Source organism: Leptinotarsa decemlineata, unplaced genomic scaffold (assembly GCF_025532065.1).
Source record: "Leptinotarsa decemlineata unplaced genomic scaffold, Ldec_3_MD MMD2_tig00026328_RagTag_RagTag, whole genome shotgun sequence".
NCBI classification, from domain to species: Eukaryota; Metazoa; Arthropoda; class Insecta; order Coleoptera; family Chrysomelidae; genus Leptinotarsa; species Leptinotarsa decemlineata.
Window position 1 is genome coordinate 4,872,341 of NW_027412688.1, and position 20,380 is coordinate 4,892,720.

Consider the following 20,380-nt stretch of genomic DNA (forward strand, 5'->3'; position numbering starts at 1 on the left):
ATTTTCAGCATTTACTGTGAAAATATGATATTTTGTTTACAATTTTGTTATTTTGAATCATCCTATTTTGTTATTGTCTGTACTTTCACATGTTTTAGCCCACAGAATCTTACTTTTTACCTAGAAATTACTGATTTTTGGTACAGTTGTTCTCTGAAAACTCTGAGCCATAGTTAAGGAAATTATTTTGTAACCTTACAAACTTCCTCTCGTTCATTGGTGTTAATTCAGGATCACTGACAATGATTTGATCACTTTGTTCATGTGTATAATAAATAATTTCATAAGAACTTCGTTTGAATAATCGATATTTGCATTCATTTTGGAAGATGACTCGAAACACCGTCGATAACTCTTTGTAAATTACTTATAAAAGTAACCGAACTGCTATTAGCTTGATAATTCCACTGCTACCCAAATCCAAATTCTAAAAAAAAATAATTTAGGTATAGGGACATGATGTATCATCTTGAAGCATTTTTCACCGTCTTTCAATTTACCGAGTAATATACAGGGGGTTTCATTTGAAAAAAGGAATGGATATAATAGTAATTTTAGCACGCCCTGTATGATATGGAGTCGATTTTTTGGTGTTATTTGAATATTTCGAGTCTGTTCAAACTATCATCAAAATATCTACTTTTCATGAATTGAGAGTACTGATGTACTCAATTTCAATAAAGGCTATGTTTTGGACCATATTTAGCACAATTTATTTTTTATCTCGAAAACAGATAGAGATAGGTATAGGACATTATCGACAAAAAAATGTTAAAATACCAGAATAATTTCAAAAATGTACTAATATATAGGGTATTCCATTAAAAAAAATAAAGTTGGTAGGACTTTTTGATGAAAGTGGCACCGCCGCAATGCTGAAAATATTTTTTAAATCGATAGAACAGGTAAGGAAATATGAGAGGTGGAATTTTCAGAAAAATCATGCTTTGCGTTTTCCAGAAACGTCTAACCTACCATCGACCGTGAGTCACGCTGTATATTATGCCCACATTTCTGAAATGAAATAACTGAATATATATGCAACGTTTATTCAAGAAAGCAATACATAACAATTCAAAAAACCTCAGTGTTGAATTTGGATCATCCGTTAGACTATCAGGAATTTCTGAAAAATGAAACAAATACGGTAAATCATAATCATTGAGTTCAATATTCATTTAAAATCATTTCGAAATCAATTCTACCAAGGGAATCGAATGAAAAATTCTAAATTCTTTACAATGATGTTGTAGAATTTATGACAGTGGAACGAGTTTACGTATTCTAATTCTGATAAAATGAAATTCAGACCTCCGAAACGTATTTATGAACAACATATTACATGGTGACTCACCACAGGATCTCTCGCAAACATGCAGTGTAACATTCCCAATATTATTTCCTCTGGTTGTGTTTCTGAAAAAATATATTGTAGTTGAAGACAAGAGAAATGAAACTTACCACTTTTATTTATAACTAACGTGACTGCAGTTTCGTCCTTTAAGGAGATTTTCAAACTCATACATTAATGTATAATTTTGAAAATGTCCTTATTGAAAGTTTCATTTCTCTTTTCTTCATAATGATTTTCTACCACCTAGTAATGACAACATCCATCAATTTATATTGTAGGTATTTATGCCAAGAATAAATAAAGAAGAATTTCACTGGACGTGTTCATTGGGACCGGAATGCGATAACTATACACTGGTGTAGCGATTCATAAGTATAGCTTTTTCATGCAAATTTGCTCGATACTACCGTTCGTGTGTCAGTGCGAACGTCAACTTACGAGATTTTTTGCGATAGCCTGATAAAAATAATAGTGTTGGCAACGCCATTCAGGTTATGACTGAAATCAATAGAAATATCAATCATTGGTACCATCCTGCGGAAACATCAGAACTACCCCACTTGGTCTACAACAATTTCTAAAACGGAAGCGTATCTTAGCGACCACCAGTGTATAATCATCTGAAACCCGAAGCTATAATGAATCACGGAAATTTCATAAATATTTATTTCATAAATATAAATGTTTGACAAAATAATACATATTTTTTCACTTATTGCATTTTACGGACATGTCTCTATATTCAAATCTAAAGCAAATGGAACTTCAAACGTTCAAGCCAGTCTCTATATACCTACACAGTAGGTTTAATGGACTGACGCCTATCAGAAAACAACTACTCCCCTGGCTAATACCACGAAGGGCGTTGGATTATATCAGACAGGCGTCAGTGCAGGAATCTTCACAGAAAATGTCCTGCATATGCAATTGGCAATACAACTGAAAGAGTCGACCTTCAATTATGGAACGGGCACACTTGCAGACCGGTTTCGGGCTGATTAGCCACTCATCAGTGCAAGATAGTGACCATCATCGACCTAAAGTCAATGATATTCCACAATTGAAAATCGGAATTCTTTCAGAGTATTTCATTCCTCTTCCGAAGTTGGAGCGAACATCAAAAATGTCACTCCATCTAGTGGACGAGGAACTAACCAACTGCACATCCGTAATTTGCCCGATTCCTCTAAATAAGGAATAAAAACTTTCTTATTAGTCAATGGGCTATGCTTGAAGACTGGCAATAAACAAATCTAAAGCAAATGGAACTTCAAACGTTCAAGCCAGTCTCTATATACCTACACAGTAGGTTCAATGGACTGACGCCTATCAGAAAACAACTACTCCCCTGGCTAATACCACGAAGGGCGTTGGATTATATCAGACAGGCGTCAGTGCAGGAATCTTCACAGAAAATTTCCTGCATATGCAATTGGCAATACAACTGAAAGAGTTGTGGTACCCTTCGTGGTATTAGCCAGGGGAGTAGTTGTTTTCTGATAGGCGTCAGTCCATTAAACCTACTGTGTAGGTATATAGAGACTGGCTTGAACGTTTGAAGTTCCATTTGCTTTAGATTTGTTTATCGCCAGTCTTCAAGCATAGCCCATTGACTAATAAGAAAGTTTTTATTCCTTATTTAGAGGAATCGGGCAAATTACGGATGTGCAGTTGGTTAGTTCCTCGTCCACTAGATGGAGTGACATTTTTGATGTTCGCTCCAACTTCGGAAGAGGAATGAAATACTCTGAAAGAATTCCGATTTTCAATTGTGGAATATCATTGACTTTAGGTCGATGATGGTCACTATCTTGCACTGATGAGTGGCTAATAAGCCCGAAACCGGTCTGCAAGTGTGCCCGTTCCATAATTGAAGGTCGACTCTTTCAGTTGTATTGCCAATTGCATATGCAGGACATTTTCTGTGAAGATTCCTGCACTGACGCCTGTCTGATATAATCCAACGCCCTTCGTGGTATTAGCCAGGGGAGTAGTTGTTTTCTGATAGACGTCAGTCCATTAAACCTACTGTGTAGGTATATAGAGACTGGCTTGAACGTTTGAAGTTCCATTTGCTTTAGATTTGTTTATTGCCACTCTTCAAGCATAGCCCATTGACTAATAAGAAACTCTATATTCATTTTGAGTAGTTTATAAGACTGGAAAATCATTTTAATTGGATTGACAGTCTCAGGAAATGAAAACTGTCGAATGATACGGCAAGAGGATACGAATTCATTACATTGTGAAAAGTTCTCAACTGGAAAAATCTTGCAACTGCAACTCGATAATGCAATAAAGTCATTTGATATATGAAATGAGTTGAAAGTTGTCAATGGATCAATTGACTGGAGACATCAGTGAGAAAATTCTTGAGAAATTGGTACTTTCGAATCGAAATTTGATCAATTTTGAAACTTTCATTCAATCACTGTGATTAACCATAATTTTCATGACACCCATCATCATATTTTTCAAATTGAAATTCAAGGGATTCTAGAATCATAGATTGTTGTGAGACTGTCACTTGAAAATTTACAAAACTGCGACAGGTGTTTCTCTATTAAATATATCTTTCAGGCGTTTCAGGCTTAAATTCTCACGAAAAAATGATATTCGAATCCAATGAAATCAGTTACTTGATTGTTTTTCATTTGAATTCATTGTACTCGGGGCTTTGTGTACCATTGATACCATTTCGTTCATCATTATTACGAAGGTTGGGTTGGCTCCGGAGAAATTATTGAATTTCAATATTTGGCTCCGGAGAAATTATTGAATTTCAATATTTTCGCAAGTGATAGATGATAAAAATGTGAACGAAACATCTAAAACCGAATTTCAGCTTGGGAACTTATAAATATTCACAAAATTCAACAGCCAAACTTATTGAAAATTGCCTCATATATTATACTCACGCGTTCTTTTGGATTCGTGGAAACATTGTTTATAATTTCGCACCATAGTATTATCCGGTATGTATTTTCGGAAAATTCTTTCAACAAATTCCATTTTTGGGGTTATCTGAAATAGCAGAAACAACAACTTTACTGAACATGGAATCTATAGCTATAAAATCATGAACTATCGTTGATAACAGCTAATAATATTACTAGCAAAAACTTCGAAATACTGGTAATATGACATATATATCACACTGATACCAAAAAAAAGAGAGTGAGTGTGGTTATTATTTCATTGTTTTCTCTTACTCATCATGATAATATAACTTAATTGTCAGTAATTTTGCATTCCATCAGTTCGGACATCCATTGTCTAATATATGATATAAAATGATTTGAAATCGAACAATTGAAAAATCAACAAAAAATTAAAATTGAATATTACTGAAAGACTTCAAGCCAAGTATCTTCACGACGTTTCAGTTGTCAATATCCACAATAATTTTCGGGTGATGACGGAACTCATTCCTTCAAAAGCTCTTCCTTCTCTCCGCTTCATCGGTTTTAGAGAGAGCTAGATTATAGTATCCCATACGTTAGGTATCTCTATGATAGCTTGGCAAAATGAGATGTTGAACAACATATATGCGGCTTCTTTGAATTTTCTCCTAAACCAGTGTTCCTCCTTGTGGATGATTACAGTTTGAGACCACTTGATGTTACCTTGATGAGTCCAAACATGCTCTGCTATTCCTGATTTGCTGGTTTCTCTTCGCTGTGTATATTTCTTGTGCTCGGTACTTTCAATGGCCTCTTTGTTTCACCGATGTAGGATTCTCCACACCCGCAGGGTATCCGGTAAATGGAATTCTTGGAATCGCAGTCCGCGTTTGGTGACCTGATTTTTGTGAAGCTGCTACGGATAGTGTTTCCAGATCTAAAAACGGTTCTGATGTTATATTTGGACCCAATTCTTCATATCCTTTCCGACAATCCTCTGATATAGGGAAGTACAAGTACTGGTTGTGGCGACTTCTCTTTCCTTTGTGAGGCTCTTGCTGTCTTCTAGCCAAAGTCTGTTCCACTATCACTTTGGAGTAACCATTCCGTTGAAGGTCATTTTTGATGATGCCTAATTTCTTCTCGAAACCTTCCTTCGTACTGGAGAGCCCGAAAGTGAGATCTACTAGAGCTTTGATGATTCCTCTCTTAGACGATTGATGGTGGTTGGATCTCTTGTTCAGATACAGTCAGTTCAGTGTCAGTGGAATTTCGGTATACAGATGTTTCCCATTCAGTGTCAGTCCTCTTCACCAATACGTCTAATGATGGCAATTCGTTTTGGACTTCCTTCTCCATTGTGAAAGAGATGGAAAGTCTTACGTTGTTGATGTGCTTCAGGAAGGTATCTAGTTCTGTATTCCCATGGTTCCATATTATGAGAGTTTCGTCAACGTAATTCAACCAGACTCGGATCTTCTTGTGGGCTTCTTCAATGGCCAGAGTTTCAAACCACTCCATATATATGTTAGCTATAGCCAGTAAAAGTGGCGATCCCATTGACAGTCAGTCCTTCATCTTGCTTACTTGTATTGGTAAGATCGTTTTATCTTTCAGGTCCCCGTCTTCGGATAATTTCCTTTGTAGGATTTGTAGAGGTGTAGAGGCTTTTCACATCAAAATTGATTAGTTGATTCTGCTCTGTAAGTTCGATTGCCCCTAGTAGTTCAACAAAATGCCTTGAATTTTTCACCAAAAAAGATTTTCCTTGTAGTGATTTCATTATAACAATATTTTCCGGAATTCTTACGTAAATTACTAACATTCCATATTTTTTCTGTTCTCATTCAGAACTAACAGCTGTTATACTTACCGCATTTGCCATGATGAAAATACATAAGTGGTATCTCTGTAAAAAAATCAACCAATTAATTAATTTACTGAATTTTCATTGTAGCAAGTGATTGCTACTTCAAAAATAGGAATCTACTAAACGAATAAAGATACTTCAAATAGATAGAATATTGTTTAGCCTCTTTTTGAAACAGTCAAATCTAATACAAAACAGTGAAACAGCAATAAAAAAAAAATTAACGTGGACAGGGTAACTGAAAAAACTTTCGATTAGCCATTATACTGAGTGAGTGAGCAAATAACTCAGGCGTCAATTATGTTACCGCTTTTTTTGGGTAAGGAGGCAGACTTGATGAATACCCTCACCTTCAGAGAGATCACGGTTCACCCCATTCATTACCCACTTCAAAGACAATACTCAAGAGGCAATGTCAAAACTATACCTACTGTTCGCAAATGAGCCTTGAGAATTCAACTAATTCAAAATTCTTCCTCAAAAGTCGAACACAATCATTGAACTGACAGATCGTTTCAGAAAACATAATTTCCATCTTTAAAATAATATGAAAACATGAGCTCGCGAAGAGAAAACGGATGTACACTACTACAAATTTGAAACGTGCTAATATAGAGAGATTGTTGAATAAATGAATCTTGTTCGTAAAAATCAAATTTTACTTATTTTTTGAATAGACCTCGTTAAATAATGGAATGAAAGCAACATTGAGAATTGTGGATATTACTAATTGCACAAAACAGGCTCATGCGAATTTTAGGAGACTGTGAGTCACAGAACTTTGGAAATGATATTCAGCTCATTACCTCCAACTATGAAACACAAACTCCCTCCTACAGATCTAATAGTAAATATAGAGAATTGGATCCTACTGTGAAAAGAAATTCTAAGAGCAGATAACTATTGATCCATAGTTGTGAAGAAACCCCTTTAGTTTAATAAAGTTTCAGATCCAGTACAGGGGACCTATATGGCCGCATTTCAAATTCAAATATACACTATTGATTTGTGTATGAAGAGTTTGACAGAAATCAACCTCATACATCAATCACTGAGAACATCTGCTAGTCTGAAAGGACAGATGGACCAAAAACAACTTTCGGTTCTGGTGCAGGTGTTTCCCAGTGCCGATCCAGGACAGAGATATCAAGCCGATTAGGAACCTATGCGACTGTATTTCAAACGGAAATTCATGCTATTGAATTGGGTGCGGAGGGATTGACAGAATCTAACCTCATACATAAATCAATAAAAATATTCTCGGACATTCAAGAGGCGTTGGAAGCTCTTGGCTCCTACCGAGCAACGTCTAAATTGGTACCAAATTTCCTCAATGAGAAGATCCAACAGATTGTCTCTGGTCTGGATTTCTAGCCATACTGGCCTGGAAGGCAACGAAGCTGCTGACTCCCTTGCAAAGGAGGGGGCTGCAAGCAGCTTTATCGGACCAGAACTTGTCATTGTCATAGCTTTAGGCTTTGCCAAACAAACTTTGAACACCTGGATGGCAAGAAGATTCATGGACTTCTGGCAGAATCTTTCAGGTTGGGCCTACTCCAAGGCGTTTATTCACCCTTCGAAGCTTGATACCAAGTAGTTATCGGACAGTAGGGATGAACTACGATATCTAACAGGCCTTCTTGCAGGTCACTGTCATTTGAATCATCATATGCAGAGACTCGGACTGTCAGAGGACAGTGGGTCTAGAAAATGATGGAGCAGCAGAGTACATACTTTGTGCCTTTCCCGCTGATGACCGAATCATGTTTTTAAAGTTCGGCAAAGCCGTATTTTCACAATCTGGCCTGAAAGACCACTAACCATACGAACGAATTGGCTTCGTTAAGAAGCTAGGTTTCTTTCGTTCATTTCGTGTCAATAGGTGTGAGCAACAATGAACCCTTGCGGGTTTGCGTTGGTGAGTCGAATAAACCCACTCACTCCGGACCTAGCCTTACCTTACCTAGTCTGGAAGAACCTAACTTTCATAAAGCAATTCCCAACTTGGTAGAGAACTGATTTAAGAAGACTTCCTCAAAAAAGACCTTATGATTCGTTTCTGATTTGAATTCTTGTCAATTTAGGCACTTATACTTCCTCATATAGAAGGGCGCTGTCAAACAAACACTGAACTGCGCTGCAAGAAGAAGTATGTTACCAACCAATTCTAGACTATATCAGTGATAACCTTTGTCGTCTTACGGGCCTACTTACAGGTCATTGTTGTCTGGATGCTGAAGAAGGATTAACGCATAGTTTTACCCTTATGCCTATACAAAGTATTGCTACTCATATTGAAAAACCCTATTCGTTGAGCAATGAAACTATTCTTTCATTCAAAATATGTCGAGGTCGATATGAGGTGTCGGTCGAAAGAACATATTTACAATGTAGCTCTGGAGGCCCTTCCATTATAGTCATTTTCACACATGAAAATTTAGCTTTCCTTCAATCATGCGAGGTTCGAGTGGAAGATGTCTCCTTCAGAGCTTCACCGGTATTGTTTGGCCAGATATTACAGACTACAGACGTAAGACATCGTTTCCATTAGCGTATGGTTTGACACCAATTCGCATCAATTCAACATACTAGCAGATTCTCAGGAAGCTTGAAAAACGTGCCCGAATAGGCTTCAAGAGTAACATTCCACTTGAAGCATTGCATTTTTTGTCATACTCAAAGAGATCGTGAGGTTTCATTCATTCCAACGACGTAGAATTTCATTCGATGATGAAGCATTCAGTAGTTCTTGTTCAAATGCCATTGAAATTTGAACTACTATTCATCGCAGATGAAACTTTTGTTTGTTATCTTCTTTTGGAATTACTGCCATAGAATCATTCTCAGCCGGCATAGCACTTGAGAAAAATGAGGTCAGATGGTAATAGTACGGCTCTGCCGAACTCTAAATGCCTGATTCGGTCCCCAGAGGGGTAGGCACAAAGTATGTGCTCTGCTGTTTCATCATTTTCCGAATATAGGCGACACACACTGTCTTACGACAGTCAGAGTCTGCATATGATGATTCAAATGACAGTGACCCATAGAAAAACCTTTTAGACATTGTAGTTCATCCCTACTGTGTGTGGTCCAACAACTGTTTGGTATCAAGTTTCGAAGGGTTAATGAATGCCTCGGAATAAGCCAATCCTGGAAGATTCTGCCTCTGCCAGAAGTCCATAAATCTTCTTGCCATCCAGGCCAGATTCTGGACCGATGAAGTTGCTTGCAATATCATTATTTGCAAGGAGGTCAGCAGCCTCATTGCCTTCCAGGCCAGTATGGGGAGGAATCCAGACCAGAGACAATCTGTTAAGTCTTCCTATCGAGGAGAGTCGTTTTTGGCAATTTGCTACCCATTTAAACGTTGCTTGGTAGGAGCCAAAAGCTCCCAACGCCACTTGACTGTCCAAAAATATTCTCATTGACTTTTGTATGAGGTTGGATCGTTCAAATCTCTCAGCACACAATTCAACAACGTACATTTCCGCTTGAAATACAGCCGCATAGGTTCCTAGGTGTGTGAGCGTTCCAAGTGAGTTTTTCATCAAGGAAAATGCCAAGATATTTCACTTCCGTTCCAAATGGAATGACTTCACCATTGAGCGAAAGTGACGTTAGATCGTCCATTTTTCTCCTCCTGGTGAAGGGGACTATGACAGTTTTGCTGGGGTTGACAGACATCTCTTCCCTCCAGCACCAACTGTGATCTACGTCCATCGTGCTTCAAAGCATATCACAAGCTACCCTTCCCAACGTGGACCTTGCCAAGATGACATGGTCATCTGCATAAGCTTCCAGATCTAATTTTCATCTGTCGAGGGATCAAGCAGACTATCCATCAGGAGCAGCCACAGAAGGGGAGATAATACGCCACCTTGAAGGAACCTCCTGATGACTATGAACCTTAAGGTCTCGCCTTGAAGAGTCGTAGTTGCAGTTCTGTTTACCAGCCAGTTATGGTCAATTCTATACCTTTCCTAGCCAGAGATGATTCTTTGGATTCAGGTAGTGCATTGTCGAATGCTTCTTCAATATCGAGGAATACAGCAATCGGAATCTTCTTGTTGTCAAGAGATTGATCGATTTTCTCTACATGGTTTTTCATGCTAAATCTATCGATTTACCGGTTTGATAAGCATACTGGTGGGTATTCAGGGGGGAAGTATACAATGCCACATTCCTGATGTGTCCCTCCAGTATCCTCTCAAGTCCTTTCAACAGGAAGGATGTAAGGCTATTTGGTCGTATCGATTTAAGGAGTTGATCTTTCCGATTGGGGCAGGATGAGATTATGGTTTGGAAAGATTAGTACCGATGGATTCATGTGAAGACATGGGTACCAATCTTGGTATCAAGGTAACGCTCATGGATCCACTTACTTTGGACCCCTCTACCTACTGTATAAAGTATGTGACTCCTGGGAATTCACAAAGCAGTTTTCATGCAATTACTGGTACTATTCCAAAACTTACATACAGTCACTCAAATATAAATGTTGTGTAGAAAAGCTACTGTTTTGTAGTAGAAATAAAAAAGCAGATACAATGTATCAGTTATCAAAAACATACTCACTTTTGTATTCTCCGCTACTGCGAAATTACCACTTCTCAATCCGAAAATCTCTTCATCAGATACGCCAGTTATAACTTGACATTTAGCATGCCATTCTTTAGCGGCATGCCTCAGGAGACCACTGAGATCCTATAGAATAAAATAAATCCAATTTCATATTCATTTCTTCATTGGTGGTCAAAAAAATCATTTTATATTATACGTAGGATATAAAGGTATCTTTTTAACTTTATTTACAACTCACATGAGCTTGTCCGTAAAGATGGCCTTCGTTTCTACCTGAGAAATGTGCTTTTAAAGATATGAGGATTTGCAGATTTGCACTTTAGAATGTTCCAGGATGATCCAAAACATTCGAGAGTATTCGAAAACATTTTCGAATATTCTAAAACACACTGAAACATTCTGGAATATTCAGAAATGTTCGGGAATAGTCTGAAAGGTTCTGAAACATCCCTAACATTCTTGAATCCTGTGGGATATTTTGTACAATTTTAGGTCATTCTGTACATGTAGGTCCTTAACTATTGGTTGAAATATAAAGCAGTTTTGACCTGTTTAAATACCACACGAATACCATACAATCTCTTATCAACTCACTAAGCGAAATCTGGTACCCCGGCTACGAATAATAGTGATTTTTATTCAAATTAACCCAAACAAAAGTATATTCACAATATCAATTCCAATTTTAGTAGCAGGTAAATTCGTATTCACCCAAAGACACAAAATGCAACCATAACCTTCAAAATTATCCACTACGTATAATCAGTCCAATGCAATTGCAACCTTTCTTCATCACGCATCGGTTTTCTCGAAGGATACATTTGATATTGCGATAACTACTGATATTTCACTTCGAGTTGTACGGTGTGAAAGGTAATTATGAAGTGCATGAAATGCACGTATTCATTTGATAAGGAATTATATCGTATCTGCGTTTTAATTACCGCATTATATGAGTAACAGAGTGATTGGTTTGATTTATGGTGATTTAATGAACAGTAAAGCATATCACAAAAGCTGTCCCAACTATATGTGCTGTGATTTTGTTGAAATTAGATTTTTCATAACTTTTTTAAAATCGGGTGATTTTTCATAATCAAGCTATTATAACATGTCATATTTGGAGATTTTACATTGACTCATGAGATAAAAAAAATCAACTACTTGGTTGTTGCCAATTATTCCAAACATTGATATGACTATAGTACACTATTCTCAAAAGATAGACACATGTCATTGCCGATTTTTGTAAACCCATGAAAAAAAAGTATAATGAGTTGTTCTGTCATATCTCAGAGTGATTGAAGCGTGTTTTCGATGAGAACTCACATGGGTTACACCAGAACCCCGATTCCTCACAGATAACATCTTTACATTCCAACCAATTCATGATAACATCAATAAATTATACGAACCAGAAAATGAATACATCGAAATTGAATTTCAAAATATTCGTCTCTTCCAACGTACCTACACAGTATATTCTGATAAATGCCTGCTGGAAAACAAACTATTTTGCCGGCTAATATCATGTTGGATATTGGATTATATCTGACAGACATTCATGGAAGATACATCCAGATGTTAGTATTGCTTATAACTTGATGTATGTAGCCGGTATTACGGTACTACATGGTGGAGTTAGTCAAAAAACAAAGCATCAAAAGCACGTATGATTCAATATACATATTTTGGTGAAAGAACAGAGACGATTGCGGAATGTTCCAGAAAAAAACAATGTGGAAGTGGTACTCAGGCCAACTGCCAGGTTATCCAATTTTCTGTCTAATGCCAAAGATAAAGTGGATGAGATGTAGAAATCTAAAGTTTATAAGCCTGAGTGTCCAGAGTGTAATAGTGTTTATTTTGGACAATGTGGCCGAAATTTCTTTAAACGGTACGCTGAATTTGAAGGGTCCTTCAGACAAGGTATAAATGCTTCGAAATTTTCAAACCCATTATTGGAATGTAACACCAAGTTTTCGAATCTGAATCATACGAAAATTTTGCACTACGTAGGCAAGGGTTGGTAACTCAATTATTTGAGATCCTTGAAATCAATCATAAGCATTGCGAATGTTACCTACTAAATGACCAAATTGACCTGGTCTACTCACCGGTTTTCAGATTAGCATACCCACATTGTCACATGTGAACAAAATTTGTATAACAATTTTTTTCACAAGCACTGAAGAAGTTACAATATTGAAATTAACCTGACGTTTTATACTATCAGAAAGACACTCAGCCAGTAATTTATTTGGTTTACCCCATGTTTGTAAGGGGTGGAAAACGCAACCCCTAAATTTTTTTTCCAATGTAACTTTTTGTCTTATCATTTGTTTACCAATAAAAAATTCATTTCCAATAGCCTGTTTCATTCTAAACAAAAAATGTCTCTTGGGTTTTTTGCCCAAAATGAACCAGTTCGTAACAAAAAATTATTTTACGAACAACTACAGAAATACATCGTCATAAATGCGAACTGGATTTATTGTTATTTTGTAGTTCGTACCTGCATTGAACGATTGAAGGGTAATAAACAAAACTAATTTATTAATAACAAAACACACAACATGTAGAAATCATAGTAAATGTTCAATATGTCTACCTTCAGACATTCCGCATGCGTCTAGACGTCGGCGCATTGAGCCACGTATTCGCTCAAATTTTCCTGGAGTCTCTCTGATTATCCTGCATGCATCGATGATGCGGTTTCTTAAGTCCTCTACATCGCGAACAGGAGTACGATAAACCAAATGCTGTAAATGACCCCAAATAGAGAAATCGAGAGATTTGAGATCCGGGGATCGAGCGGTCCAGTTCTGTGGTCCCTCTCGACCTATCCACTGTTTTGCATGTGTTCCAGTTGAATTCTGACGTGCTACTTGACTGAAATGGGCGGGAGCCTCATCATGCATAAAAAACATATCCTTCCTGACGCCCAAAGGAACTTCCTCCAGCAGTACTGGATGCACTTCTCTTAAAAAGTGAACGTATGCCTCACCATTCAATCGAGGAGGAAAATGAGTACCGATTAAATCATCCTCAATAACTCCGAGCCACACGTTAAGAGAAAACTGTCCTTGATAGTTAGTTTCGACAATAGCGTGAGGGTTTTCATCAGCCCATATGTGGTAATTATGAAAATCAATAATCTTGTCCCGAGAAAAACTACATTCGTCTGTGAATTCTATCGTCTTCAGTAAGTCACAATTTCTTCTAATTTCCAGCATCCAATTGCAAAATTCAAGACGGTTCGAAAAATCTCGCGGTAACAGTGCCTGTACTTGTTGCAGATGGTAAGGGTATAAGAGAAGTTCCTGTAAAATTCGAAATACCGTCATATGATCAACATTTAGCTGGAAAGCAATCTTTCTAGTACTGGTAGTAGGTTATTCTTCAATCAAATTGAGTACTGCTTCCTCAAGCTGTGGTGTTCGTACTTCTCGATAGCAACCACAATCCTGCGTTCTCTTGTTGAATGAACCATATTCTCGTAATCGTTGATGAAGTCGAGCAAATATTCTATGTGGAAGATGCTGCCGTTGAGAATACATTTCAGCATATCTTCTAGAAGCTTCTAACCCATTCCCCTGCGACCGACCGTAAACGTAATGCATATCAGCCATTTCCTCATTTGTGTATGCCATTTTAATAACAAGTGAATTATTAAAGGAATGAAAAAAAAGAAAAAATAAAAAAAAAGTGTAGAGATTCCAAGTCACGTTAGTTCACGACGTTTCGATTGTTGGTATCTACAATCGTCTTCGGGTGATGACTGACTTCGGGTGATGACCCCAGTCATCACCCGAAGACGATTCTAGATACCAACAATCGAAACGTCGTGAACTAACGTGATTCGGAATCTCTACAAGTGAATTATTAAAGTAACAAGTTGAGAACAGAACAACAACACACAGATAGTATTAATTTAATTTCGAAAATTCACAAACTGACAGCGTCATACCAATTTGATTGTAACTATCGCTAATAGCGACCTGGTTTATTTTGGACAAAAAACCCAGGAGACATTTTTTGTATAGAATGAAACAAGCTATCGTAAATAAGTTTTCAAATGGTAAGACAAAAAGTTACAATGGAAATAAATTTTAATGGTTGCGTTTTCCACCCCTTACAACCATGGGGTAAACCAAATAAATTTCTGGATAAGTGTCTTTTTGGTAGTACAAAACGTCAGGTTAATTTCAATATTGTAACTTTTTCAGTGCTTGTGAAAAAAATTGTTATACAAATTTAATGTACCCTCTTTAAGGGGCTGTATCTTAACAAGGGATGCTTCAATGAAATTTCCTAAAAGATCCTATCTTTTTTCCGATAAGAAATAACCTCCTGAAATGTTTTACACTTATTTAGTTACACCCTGTTTAGGTATTTAAGAGTGCACATGGTTAATTATTTTAGTTTATTGTATTCTTCTGGAAATGCCCTGGTAGGACGAAACCGCAGTAACGTTAGTTACAAATACAAGTGATATAGAAATATATAAAGTTTTAATTCTCATTTTCCATGAAGTCTTGCATGTTATTTCTCATTCATTCGGCAGCAGGACTACATGCACATAACAATACATAGACATCACAACACATACATAGCACAACATACATACAACATGTGTATGTTGCATAGCAACATACACACAGCAATTCTTATTGAATTCTTCTGTCCATTTTTGAAAATCGTATGAAAATCCTTTTGGTAGTTTATGAGGTTGTTGGCTTCAGGCAGATAGACACGATGCAGGACTTCGATTTACATATTCCGATTGCATGTTTTGTGATATTGAAACCAATTCTTTTCCCTCAATCACTATTTCATATAATGGTGGGTACTCTACTGTGTTTTTGAGAACACGGCCCTGTACAGTTTACGAATGAATTGATTTTCATATCTCGAATAGTGACTATCATGGAATTTCTGCTTTTAGAATAGAAAAAAATTACTAATTCAGCGTGAGACTTCAATTTATAATATTCTATATTTATGAATAGTGTTCGATAGAAAAACTGCTGAGGCGTATTGAAGGACAAATTGAAAAGTTCATCTCGAAAACACAATATAAACCATTTAATGAGTTTCATTACTCAGTTTCATTTTTGAATTTCACCTATAAATGGAATGAATATGTGAAAAATTTAATTTTGATACATTTTTTGAAATATTTACGTTCGAGACAATAGTCCTTTCTCCCCAAGAAAATGATCATCTTGTTAATTTAGGGTGTTTTTGAGGTGAACATTCATTGAGAGTTATTTAGAAAAACAAAGAGAAAATAAGTAATCACTGAATAGCTTGGCAGTGAGATAATCATCTGTGCATCATATTGTATGATTTTGTCCGGGTGTTGAGAGAAGGAAAAGTGATTTTTCGATTACGTATAACCGAATGGAACTTTAAATTGGAGTGCAATCATAAAACAAGTGAATCAAACAACAAATATAAACACGTGAATCAAATGTTTAGAAAAATACTCATTTTTGGCAACCGTACGGGAAGTATCCACCCTTCGTGCACTTTTCCTTTGAAAAAGACGCAGTTTTCCGACCTAGTTCAACAAATACGAAATTCCCGAACTAAGCCGGAATTGTATTTGTGAAAATTTTGGTAGGTGAGGTTTTGAAAATGCTATTGATTATTACCATAGCAGCGAAATAACGACTGACAACTATTTGACATAATTTTTTTTTCAAATTGGCTTTTTTTTCGAAATTATTGCAATGAATACATTATCGCAACTATTGCAATACATCACAATTATTGCCTGAAAAATCAAATGAAATACAATACAAATAGGAATTGAAATGGTTAAAATTTTGTTCGACAAAGAAATATAATGAAGAAATATGCCTCATTGTTTTGTTTTTCTACACGGTTGTCAGAAAAACAGTGTACGCAACACATCCAAACACGCCTTCGGCTCGTCCTAGAATTTTGTCTACTCCCCAAAAAAAAAGATATTTTTCACACTTGTTAGGTGAATTACTCTGTTCGGTCAATTTTTGGACTCTCTGGTTCATAAAAATGATAATTGAATCAAAACATCACTCACATTATGAAGGCAGTGATTCCTTTAGAAAAGTTCACTTGAGAAAACTTATAACAAAATACCTTTCATGGAAAACAGAATTCTAATTTATAGGAAAAATCAATTTTTCGTCATGAGTAATGAAGCCGACAATTAATGGCAACAATTGGCAACTACGATTCAAAATATAATTATGGTACTCAAACTTTCAGGAAAGGCCAATGTCAATAGTCTAATAATTGAACTGTGTTTGAATGTTTCCCCAGATAGAAAAAATTGAAGAGTAAGAAAACATCAAATCACTCTTGACGACTATTTTGAGTAATGCAATATCTGCCAGTTCAATAGAACTGACGCCTTCACCTGAATGAATCACAAAAAAGTCTGAAAGTTGCGATTTTATTTTGTTTCATGACTCCTAAGGAAAGTTCGACGTACCAGAGGATTTCTGAAAACAATCAATGCAATGTGATTTTCACTACCTATTTTGTATTTCTACCCAAATCGATTAGGCCATGTCGCACGAACATATGAACAGACAATCAGACAGTCAGACAAACGAAAGTCATAATCAAAAAATTGCTGTGGTTTTAACTGCTTTGAATAATACACGCAGTAATAGTTTCAATCAAATAGGTCTCATGTACAGATAGCTTTCAGTTGAACTTTCATTGAATGTTCTGATTCAAAAATTTTCCGAAAAAAATATTGTTCCAGCAACTAAAGTAACAATTCGCAAATTACGAAACACCGCGTAGATCAACTTACTCCTTCGTGCAAGTAGGCGTTAGCAGCAGACAGTCCAATTAAGGAGAAAGCCAACATTCCAATCCACCTCATTTTGTTAAATTAATAATCTGAAATATAAATCCTATTGAATCAAATGATATAGGCTATGTAACAATAGATATATATCAAACAGAATAGATAGGAATTGAAAATACACTGGTCAAAACCGCACTCGATATAACTTACCGTTATTGAATGGCGCTATAAAAAAAAATTCATGTCATTGAAATATGTCGATGATTGGTATCAATAAATGAGCTCATCAAACATCGAAGGCCTTTTGGATTTATATTCAATTCAAAATGAACTCCTTGGAATATAAGAAGTCCGCACAGAAAATTTGCTTGAAATTGCGAAGAAATTAGTGGAAAATTAATAATTGGTTCTATTTTTTGCAAGTATCTCGAAAATTATTGCAAATATCTAAAATACATATGATAAGAAAACTTTGAAAAGAAAAAAAACTTATTACAAAAATGTTCAAAAATCGATATTTATGAGCTAGTGAGAAGAAGAATGCTAGTGACGCTAGTGATGCTCCCTTTTCCAAAAAAATATGTGTTCAACTAATAAAGCAATAATATTGAGGAGTACAAAAATTCATAAAAAAAACACTTCGATAAGATTTTCACTCGACCGTTTACAAACGTGTTTCGTTCTACGATAACATCTTCAGGTGTCACAACACTGCCTCCAGTTTAATGAGTTTCTCTCAGAAAAGTGAATATTTTATGTAATGATTTTGTCATATATCAATTTGTCAGGTAGTGATAGGATTCAAATTACTATGAGAACATGACACTGAATTTGTTCATTCAGTTTTGTGTAGCAAAATACGTGTTGTGGTTTTGTAAACTGGCAAATGGAAACCCCCCATTGAAGTGTTTTTTTTATTACGATTTTCATCAAATATCGGATAGTTATATCATATTTTTATAAAAATCAAGTAATTTATGTGCATGAATGAACAATAATATGTTGCAAACAATTTTGTTCTCCAATCTGTATATAAGTTATGTTTCTGTCAATAAAGGATTTTGATAATTCGAAAAATCACAAAAAAATCGTGAGATATTGCCAATATATGGTATGAGAAAATTAAAAATTCAAATTCAACACTCAAACAGAAAATTCGCACATATTTCAATTGTCAAGTTTCCCCATCACGAAACACTGCATGAATAATAATAATTTTCGAAAAAAAATCGATTTTCCAAAAAAAATAATTCAAAGGTTTGTTTCTTAATTAATTAACACCAAAAACTGATACTGAGAAATAATTTTCCACAGAACACAAAAGTAGTTGATTGTCAAGTTACAGAGAAAATTCGCATGTTTTTTGAAGAAACGAATACTTTCAATACATGGATTTTCAAAAGACAATGTTTTGGTTGGTTTGAAAATTCGAATGACGCATACACAAGATATAAACTAAGATTCAGTTGACAAGGAAGAGCATACTCTCTCTTGAAGATGATCACGTGGTGATCGAAACACGTGTCAAAGTGTTGAAATAACGGTTTGGTGTTTGGAAAAAAACTCCAGTAATATTCATTACCACACCAAACGTTCCAAACAGTGCATCACAAGAAGCAAATAGTTTGTCTAATTGAATTTTTCTCTGCTTCGTATTGTGTGTTAGAAGTCACACGTTGAAAGGTGAAACCCCGTTGATCCTTAGCTCGCACAAGTTTCGACATCTGAGGGTTGTCGTTTTTTAAAAGATCTACTATGAACTTGAAATTATTTGTTACAATTATTTTAGCAATGAAATATTATTCAGTTCTCACCTTCTTCCAGTGAAGTTGACTGACTTTCACAGTTTGATGTAAAATTACTTACTGAATATGGCTTTTCCAACATTACAGGTTTTATTGTTTTTTTTTTACTGTTAAATCAAGTCTGATTGATAAGACGACTATACAAAGTATGCAATTGCCACTTCGTGCTCACAAGTTGTAGTTCAAATTAGTGAAAAAACGGCTTTCAGATATATGCTGATAATTCAATGCATTTTCAAGGTTATCAAAGTATATGTGTGAACATTGAAAATATATACAAATAGAAATAGAATATCTGAATGAAGGGTATTCTGAAAATCCATACAACGTGAAAAAATGAAGAATAAAGCATGGCAAATGTGGCTGTCCCTCTTAAAAACTCAAATGATAGAGACAGATGGTAACTGTCCACTATCAACATCTATCAGGAAGTACAATCGAGAAAAGAATTTTGGCTCAAATAAATCATGCAAGTGCAACATATATACCAGTGGGGAACGGGAACCACAATTCTTTTTTTGTACAGGTGGAAAATAATTGAAAGATGATGAGTAATTCATAATTGCAAAATCTGAATATCAACATTCTCATTACAAATAAATGAATTGATTGGGAGTGTATGAAATTACAATCGATGGACAACAGATGATCAGGGCCGTAGCGAAAAGAAAAACCAGGGGGACAAGGGAATCCAAATTTTCCCAACTTCACCAGCAAAATTTCCCAATTTTCAAAGACATTAAAGCCGAGGGATTAGTTACTACTATAATATGATAATTTTCTTACTTAGCTATCCAAATATTGGCTGAATGATTATGCCCGTTAAGGTATGCACAAACAAAACAAAATTTTGAATATTACTGGAGTTTTTTCTTCCCCAACACCAAATCGTTATTTTTAACACCTCGACACGTGTTTCGATCACCAAGTGATCATCTTCAAAGAGAAAGATTAAAACTAGAAACTAACGCGAAGCTAACCCTATTTATGCTATATCCCATACAGGTAAACCATCCAGGTAAACCCATACAGGTGTACCAATCTGAATTAATTTTA

At 35.8% G+C, this 20,380-nt stretch overlaps 1 protein-coding gene across 1 annotated transcript; it reads right to left on the minus strand.

Annotated features, from left to right (window-relative positions):
- Positions 1 to 1,033: 1,033 nt before the first annotated feature.
- LOC111512886 (uncharacterized) lies at positions 1,034 to 19,481 on the minus strand. Its single transcript, XM_074182033.1, has 7 exons — positions 19,334 to 19,481; positions 17,523 to 17,611; positions 10,703 to 10,831; positions 6,131 to 6,166; positions 4,273 to 4,378; positions 1,355 to 1,416; positions 1,034 to 1,126 (listed from the first exon to the last, which is right to left on the minus strand). The coding sequence occupies exons 2-7, from the start codon at positions 17,592 to 17,594 to the stop codon at positions 1,109 to 1,111; spliced, it is 423 nt and encodes a 140-aa protein (XP_074038134.1). The 5' UTR covers positions 17,595 to 17,611; positions 19,334 to 19,481; the 3' UTR covers positions 1,034 to 1,108.
- Positions 19,482 to 20,380: the final 899 nt, after the last annotated feature.

Coding starts and splice junctions, on each gene's coding strand:
- LOC111512886 (XM_074182033.1), bottom strand. CDS start 17,594: ATGAGGTGGATTGGAATGTTGGCTTTCTCCTTAATTGGACTGTCTGCT. Junction 10,832..17,522: donor ACGCCTACTTGCACGAAGGA/GTAAGTTGATCT, acceptor TTTATTCTATAG/GATCTCAGTGGTCTCCTGAG. Junction 4,379..6,130: donor TTTTCATCATGGCAAATGCG/GTAAGTATAACA, acceptor CTGCTATTTCAG/ATAACCCCAAAAATGGAATT.